This window comes from Columba livia, chromosome 5 (genome assembly GCF_036013475.1).
Source record: "Columba livia isolate bColLiv1 breed racing homer chromosome 5, bColLiv1.pat.W.v2, whole genome shotgun sequence".
In the NCBI taxonomy this organism is placed as follows: domain Eukaryota; kingdom Metazoa; phylum Chordata; class Aves; order Columbiformes; family Columbidae; genus Columba; species Columba livia.
The window spans coordinates 54,253,231-54,261,639 of record NC_088606.1 but is presented as its reverse complement, the minus strand read 5'-3'; the positions used below and the strand labels follow the sequence as shown (position 1 = coordinate 54,261,639).

Genomic DNA, 8,409 nt, shown 5'->3' with positions numbered 1-8,409 from the left:
AACATTTAAATTTGTCAAAGCAAGACTGACTTACCTCTTGTGCTTTTTTCCCCCTGAATTATTGCCACGTCTGTTTCTCAGAAACTCTTTTCATATTCATCTTCATAGCCAAATGTATCCACACCTTTTAGGTCTTTCTCCCTTTTCCAAATGAGGTTCTGGGCACTCCTCCCGAAGAAACGATTCTGTTAATTTCAGATAAACTCACAATCAACTATTTTCCTAGTCTCTATCCTCCAAAAAAGATAAATCAGTCAATTATTGTAGATAACAAGCTGTTCTTGTCCACATGCTGCTTCTGCTGAGTGGGCACATATTCTTGTGAATATGATTTCAAAGTTTGTTAACAATACCTGTCTATACTGTGTATAGGATGAGTCTGTCCATGCTGCTCGGCACAGGAAATACAATCTGCCTCCGCCTTCCCAGCTTCCTTTTCAATGACACCCTGAAAAAAAGGAGATGAAGCATGAATGTGGAACAGGTATAAAGGTAGCAACACTTAGAGAAACATTACAAATTCTCTGCTGAATGCCTGTTCATACACATACTCTGTATCTGTACTTCCAAAGCAATGCTCAGCCCATCCAAACACAAAATCTGGGGCAGCTCAGAAAAGCTACAGCAGCACCAGTACCCTAAGGACAGCATCCAAACTGGAAGCTCTGGAGGGACCTAACCTTTACTGAAATTATGAGTTAGAGACACTGAGGCTTCCAAACAGGTGTTAACCATGTCATACTTCTAAATGCTTGCCACAAGCACTGGCTGTGGTCACCCAGAAAGAGCCCTTGCTGCTGTGTACTCTCAGAGGGAGGAATTCACTTAAAGATGATGCTGCCCTTCATCCTCTCCACTATGGCCACACAAAACTGAGAAGAGCACTTCAGGATTTGTTCTTTACAAGGGCTTCTTTTTTCAGGCCCCACTGTATACGGCAACATCTTTCTGGACAAACCCATCTTTGGGAACAATACTGGAAAATGAATGTTAGTTCTGGTGGCAGCAGAAGGGAAGGAGCCCTCAAGGGCACCTTCACTGGAAGACGCCACCGAGCAGAATTCACCATCTGGTCACAGCCTTCTCCTGACTTTTTCACTTAGGCGAATTCATGCACTTAAGCACGTTCATGGGCAGTTACTGGCAGTCTCCTTGTACTGCTTATCCAAGTCCCGCCATTTGTTATCATCCTACCCAAGGTAACCACTATGTGTCCAAGCCCCAGAGTACCTTTTCTTGAGGTCAAACATAACCTAGAAACACACAGTGGCAGGATATACTACAACACTGGCTAAATAAAAGGTAAAATTACCCTTCCTACAAATGAAACAATGATCTGGAGAGAGTTTAAGTGTCTTGAGTGGGTCACGCAGCCAGCACCAGGCCTTGATATCCCAATTTTCATGTTCAGTTGTTACAGCATACAATTATTTTCTCATATATGCTTACTATGCATTATTGTATACCTAGGACTATTTTGAATATAAATTATTTTTACTTTTTTAACTGTTCAATAAAGATTAAAAAAAAAATCTGTTCATTCCTTCTGTAATAACAGTGAGTGTTTCCACAAGCCTGCTACACTGCCTCTCAGAAACAGCTGGGAGATACACTTCTAAATGTGTAAGGGTGGTCAATAGCTGATCTCCTTGGGACATATCGCTTTTCAGCATTGGATACAGTGAAAGAACAAACTTGTACAGAGTCCAAAACATACACTTTTTTCTTAAAATAAAAATTTTATCATTTGCACATAACGACAGAATGTGACTAACAGTTCTTATTGTCTGTACTCAGAGACATTTAAGTAGAAAATGGGGACTGAAGATTGGGTATTTCTGCAAAAACCAAATCATATAACAAAAGAAGCCACCCTCACAATAGACCCTCTGAAAAGACACAGGCACTGGGACTGGGGACTAGATCATTGATGGATGTTTTCTACCTTTTCAGTTTTGTTCAGTCAGCCCTTTGCCTCAGGGAAGATGGAGCTTTCCCTTTGATTTTGAATGAGTTGAAATTTCACCAACATTTATAACTGCAGAATTGAGATAAATTTTAGCTCATGGTACATCAAAAATACCCATAACTATTTTAATAATATAGTCAATGAAATCACACATTGGAATTGCTGAACTGCTTCTGCATTGGAAAAAATAACCACCTCAAACAATTTTCTAGAAACAGAGTAAAAACTCCAGCACCCTTGAGAGACGTTACCAAAACGCATCCCATTTCTCCAAGGTCCAAACTCTGTCACTGCTTGTTCCCTGAAACAATGAACTCTTATTGCACAAGCAATCCAGTTGCAGTGCAACTGCATGTGCAGCAAAATGCTACTCCATGAGCTGAAGTCTATCTCTTCAAAGACTTCAGAATAAAGGTAAACAGAGGCTGGAGTTGAAGGAGGAACCTGAAAAGCCAATTTATACATCATAGCTCATATGAAAAGAGACATTTGCTGAAGTGGTAGCTGAATGTAACTCAGGCCTCAGCTCTCCTCCAGTACGTCGTTACTAAACCATTACTGCATTGCTTTATTGGAGGAATCAAATACTTCCTGGGATAAATATGGTTGTGGTTTGCTCAGGCCCCAGCTGGGTGTCTCAGCCGCTCCAGGCCTCACCCTCCCACCAAACTTCTTTTTGCTCTGAGGTCAAATACTTTCAATAACTGCACTTAAGTCTTGCTGAACATGTTCCATCCTCGCTATGTACCTCTGAACTCTACCTGGGTCAGATGTGGGCAGAAGCACCCTGATTCTTGAGAAAAACACTAACGTACTTCAATGGGCCCCAGACACACCTGCTTTTTCCGCTGTGAATTTTTTTTTTCCCAGGTGAGAACTGGGAGCCTTGGCTGCCGGGTCACGGCTTTCCGGGACGAGCTCCCTCTCAGCCTGCCTGTCGCGGGGACCTGGCGGCCCCTCGCCCTGCAGCGGGAGCCGCGCCTCTGTGCCCTCCCCAGCCCGGCCAGCTCCCGGCGCGGAGCGGGGGAATCGAACCCGCGGCCTCAGAGGAGGAGCGCAGTGGGGCGCTACCGCCCCCTAGAGGCAACCGTGCCCCCCCGCCGCCTCCCGCCCGGCGCAGCGCCACCAGGCGACCGCCACTGTGAGCGCGGCCGCGCCGCCCCGCCGGCTCCCCCGGCCGCGACCTTTCCGTCCTGCCTGCCGCTTCGCACCCGCCGCCTCCGCGGGGCAGGCACAGCCCCAGCTCCCCGCCGTGGCCCCGGCGCCTCGCCGCCGCCCTGAGGTGCCGCCCGCACCGTCCGCCCTCACGAATGCCCCCGAAGTAGTTACCCTGTGGCCGCAGAGCCGCACAGCCGCGGCCGGCGCGGAGAAACCTGTCCCGGGGCGGGGGGCTTTTCTTCCCTGGGAGAAACCAGCGGAGCCGCCGCCCTGCCCGGGCACAGCGCCCATCGCCGCCGAACACCGGCCGCGACGCGCAGGGAAACGCGCTGCAAAACGCCCCGCGCCGCCCGGCGGCAGCGCGCGGCCCCGCCGGGGCGGGCGGCAGAAGCGGGAGCAGCGCTGTCCCCGGGCGAGCGGCCGGCGGCTGCGGGAGCTGTGCTCTCCCGGACTGGCTGGGCAGGGCGAGCTGCTCAAAGCGAGAAAAAAAAGGGGGGAGAAGAAAGACAACTGTGCAGCGGAGCGCCGGTAGCGGCCGGCGACAGCTCTGCAACAGCCCGAGTGCCCGCAACACCGTCCCGACGGCGACCCGCGCCCGCGGGACACCGCACCCCGCCGCCCCCCTCCTCTCCCCCGCTGCTCCGGGGGCTCCGGCGGCCGCAGCCCCCTCCCCGCCCCGCCGCGCCCCGCCCCGTCCCGACCCGCCGCGCAGGGGGCTCCGGCATAAATACGGCCCCGAGTGGCGCTCCCGAGCGGCGCGGTTGGGGAGGGGGCGGCAGCGGCAGCAGCCAGCGCTGGTGGCCTCGCCTGGGAGAGGGTGTGAGGGCCTCTGCTCTGCGCACCCGCCTGGCCAGTGGCTGCCGCTGAACAGCCCGATCGAAGCCCCCTCTCTTGTGATCCCCTCACTCACCCTCTCTGGTCCAGCCACTGTCTCCTCCACCGCCCCCATGGACTTACTGGGCCCCATGGACATGACAGAGGGCTCCCTCTGCTCCTTCACGGCTGCTGATGACTTCTACGATGACCCGTGCTTCAACACCTCGGACATGCACTTCTTTGAGGACCTGGACCCCCGGCTGGTGCACGTGGGGGGGCTGCTGAAGCCCGAGGAGCATCCACACCACCATGGGCACCACCATGGGCACCCGCATGAGGAGGAGCACGTCCGGGCACCCAGCGGGCACCACCAGGCTGGCCGCTGCCTGCTGTGGGCCTGCAAGGCTTGTAAGAGGAAGACCACCAACGCTGACCGCCGCAAGGCTGCCACCATGAGGGAGAGGCGGCGGCTCAGCAAGGTCAATGAAGCCTTTGAGACCCTCAAGCGCTGCACGTCCACCAACCCCAACCAGCGCCTGCCCAAGGTGGAGATCCTGCGCAACGCCATCCGCTACATCGAGAGCCTGCAGGCACTGCTGCGGGAGCAGGAGGACACTTACTACCCAGTGCTGGAGCACTACAGCGGGGAATCAGATGCCTCCAGCCCCCGCTCCAACTGCTCTGACGGCATGGTGAGTGCCCCAGGGAGGACACCCTGCCACTGAGGGGCCCCAAATGCTGTTGTTACAAACCCGTGCAGCGGGAGTCACCTCCTCCTGCGTTTCTTATAGCAGCTGCCTTCCACACCTCCCCAGGCAGAAGACAAAGTTCGTTCTTGTGCCTTGAGCTCCAGCAGCAGAGGGAGGTGGGGTCCCTGCATGCCAGGATCTATGGGAAAGAATAAAAATATCTTACACTTTTTCCCTGGGGTGAGAAGTTAGGCAGGTCTCCCCGTGTCCCCAAGGAGCAAGGAGAGAGCTGCTAGGGGAGCACTTTGGGAAGCTGCCTGGGATGGGTACCTGGGAGCATGTTGAGGTCTGAGCGTTGCCCTGTGTTCCCACAGCTCCTGGGACATCTGTTTCCATCTTCTGCTCTATCATTACCTTTGAATCTTCTAAAGACAGCAGAGAGGAAGGTCCCCCTTGGTCATGGCAGTTACAGGGCAACTGATGAGAGTCTGAGTTTTGTTTTCTGCCATTCGTCATGATAACAGGAGGAGGATCTAAGCAGCAGGAGTTGTTTTTCTTGACCCTTAAGAAAAAGGTTCTCCATTTCGCCTCTCACTTCATCTCCTCCGTAGACATTTACCAGCAATAGGCAGGAGACCCCAGGCTTTCAGTCGTGCTTGTATGTTACAGGGAGGGGAGAAGAAGGTTGGGTGCCAGAGGGTGTCTCATCACCGCATCTTTTCACTGGGACTACAGGCTCAGACTCTGGTCTGACTCTGGGGTGGAGGAACACAGTGACTGCATTGCAGGACAGCTGTCTGGGACGGGATCCTGATAGCATTTTAAGACCTGAGATTTTTTTCAGTGCTCTGGTGGGTATAATTGTTACTGAGTTGAATATCTGAGATTATGAGATAGCTGGCAGATTGGAGACGACATTCACACAAATGATCCCTCCTCAAAATGCAGCCATTTTGTCAGAAAGAGTGATTTCATTGTGGATTAAAGTGTTGGAAACACACTGGGGCCTTTTCTGTACAAAATATAAATGGGAAGAGAAACTAAAGGAAATAAAAAGGGACAAAGGTAGACAAGAGGCTTTTTAACAGGAACTCATGTTTGGAAAATCCTTCAAAAATTAAATAATAAGACTCTTGACTTCCCTCTTGTAAACGGAAGATATGCGAAGGGGAGCGTCTGATCAGAATGCTGGAAAACTTGATCTCATTTGTAAAGTTACAGCATTCGATGCAACAAGAATGGTAATTTTCCATTGGAAGAGCTGTGCCACAATGAATATTCTGGGGTAAATCATCTTCTAAACAAGTTACATTCTGCCTCATCCAAAAAACCTAGAACTTGATGGTGTTTCAGCCAGGACTGGAATGATGGCACAGGCTAGGGACTGAAATACGAAATTGTACGGTTACCGGGGTTTCAGTAAATGCTGTCCCCAAGCAGTGACCTCACTCAGATTGCTCTCCTTTCCAGATGGAGTACAGTGGGCCGCCTTGCAGCTCTCGCAGAAGAAACAGCTATGACAGCAGCTACTACACGGAATCACCGAACGGTGAGTATGTGCTGTAACGGCTGCGTGAAACACGGAGACGGAGGCAGTCAGTGCAGCAGGCTTCCCCGTGCCTTCTCCGTCCCCAGTCGTAGCTGACCCCAGCTCAGCTGAAAGAGGAACCAGCGAGCTGTTGGTGCTAATAGAAGCATTACACTCCTCTAGATGTATTTGCAAATATGGGGTTATATTATAGCTGCACTTCCTATTTTGCAAATATAACATCTGGATAAAAATATATTCCTCTCTTCAACTAATTTTCAGTGTTTAACCATGTTTTGCCTTAAGACTCTTCAAACTCTACCTTACCATTTACCCGTACTGGAGAAATTTACAGTTGATTTCAGATCTTCCCTTTCTTTGGACTGAAGAGAAGCCCTGGATCGAACCTGCCCCAGACAGAGCATAGTTTGGTTAGGTTTCTCTTCCATTTTGCAAATTACAATCTCTGTTTTCTGATAATTGGCATCCTTCACCAACATTCATTTCCTCTGATTTTTTACATGCTCACAGATGCATACTGTAAGCTTTATGAAAGGACCACATCTTCCTGACGTTAAGTACCCATTGGATAAACTGATCATCTTTTTGTCTGTTTTTTAGATCCAAAGCACGGGAAGAGTTCTGTTGTTTCCAGCCTCGATTGCCTCTCAAGCATTGTAGAGAGGATTTCCACAGATAACTCCACATGTCCTGTACTGCCGCCGGTGGAAACCATTGCTGAAGGGAGTCCCTGTTCCCCCCCAGAAGGAGGGAGTCTGAATGACAGTGGAGCCCAAATTCCTTCTCCCACCAACTGCACCCCCTTACCCCAGGATAATGGCAGCAGCAGCAGCAACCCTATCTACCAAGTGCTATAAAGGCAGGTCCAGCTGGACTGCACCGAAAAATCATTGCTCCGTTCAGCCACGCTCCAAGACCTGCCTTGTAAGACTGAAAAAACTTCTCAAGACTTGTTCCAGTTTTAAAATATCACTCAAAATTCCTTCAAATATATAACTTTTCAAACCTGCATTACTTCAAAATACACCTAGTTATTTATTGGTTGTTAAACTAAAATTATTTAATATGTTTAGAGATAAAATTGTATACCATGAAATGGCCAAGTTTTAATCTGGGCTTTGGGGAATAGAAACCTGACTCTTGAATGCAGAGAATAGAAATCTACAACAGTAGTGGCATGAGAGATCCAACATATTACTCCTGTTCTGGCCAAAATAAGGTTGTGGACCATTTTTTATAAAACTTTTTGTATAATTGTAAATAAGAGTTGCTTTGCAAAAAAAAAAAAAAAAAAAGGAGGGAGGGGAAGAGGAAAAGAAAAAAAAGCAAAACAAAAAGGGAAAAAAATTAAAAATATTTAATATTGCTTGGTTTGTTGTGTCAAACTTTAACTTTATATATTTATACGATGTGGTTGCCAAGAATGTTTTCAACAGTATTCTAAATAAAGACCCTTATTTATAAAATCTGTGGTGTTATCTTGACTTTCATTAGGGCTTCTAGAATTACTAGTGCATTTGGGAGTGGTATTAAGATCGCTGCCTTGGCAGGAAGAAGATACAGGCTCTGATTCAGCAAAGAAATTAAGAACATGATTCAGTTGCACTACTTTCAACTACTTTGCATAAATATGCTGCTGAAAAGGGGTCTACTTTCCTCGCATTGTATCTTGGTGATTTCTAAACCAAGTCTTGCACGTACTGGGTCATTATTAAAGAGATCTGTAAGGTCAATAAGCATGTTTCTCTTCCTCCCCCGAAAGTTTACGATCACATTATAGGACTTGATCTTACGAAGATGTGTTAGAAGTAGGAATTGCAATAAATTAGACTCTCCAAATTCCAGTGCAGATACCAAGATTTATACAACAGTATCTCACAAGCCCAGGTACTACATTCTCGGACAAATGTTCAGACTTTTCATCCAAGTCCTACCCTTCAAGTGTTTGTACCACATTCATATATTCTCATGTACTGGAAACTAATTGCAAAAGATCTTTTGTCATAAAGTACAAGGTACAGATCACAGTTTTCCTCAAGTTCAGGTTGGAATTTAGGCCAAAGATTGGCAGTTTTAATTTGGATTTGAACTTTACACATCCTGGCAGCACTACTCCGGGGATTTACTACTTGTTTAGAGCCACTCTAAAAATAACGAGTGGGCTATGTTTCGTTCAGTGTATATGTGTAACCTTGCAAGCTTGCCATGAAACTGAAAAATGTTAAGCC

At 48.5% G+C, this 8,409-nt stretch overlaps 1 protein-coding gene across 1 annotated transcript; it reads left to right on the top strand.

Moving 5' to 3' along the window:
• The first annotated feature begins 4,074 nt into the window (after nucleotides 1–4,074).
• MYOD1 (myogenic differentiation 1) lies at nucleotides 4,075–7,647 on the top strand. Its single transcript, XM_021299952.2, has 3 exons — nucleotides 4,075–4,635; nucleotides 6,103–6,181; nucleotides 6,782–7,647. The coding sequence occupies exons 1-3, from the start codon at nucleotides 4,075–4,077 to the stop codon at nucleotides 7,036–7,038; spliced, it is 897 nt and encodes a 298-aa protein (XP_021155627.2). The 3' UTR covers nucleotides 7,039–7,647.
• Nucleotides 7,648–8,409: the final 762 nt, after the last annotated feature.

Coding starts and splice junctions, on each gene's coding strand:
- MYOD1 (XM_021299952.2), top strand. CDS start 4,075: ATGGACTTACTGGGCCCCATGGACATGACAGAGGGCTCCCTCTGCTCC. Junction 4,636..6,102: donor CCAACTGCTCTGACGGCATG/GTGAGTGCCCCA, acceptor TCTCCTTTCCAG/ATGGAGTACAGTGGGCCGCC. Junction 6,182..6,781: donor CTACACGGAATCACCGAACG/GTGAGTATGTGC, acceptor TCTGTTTTTTAG/ATCCAAAGCACGGGAAGAGT.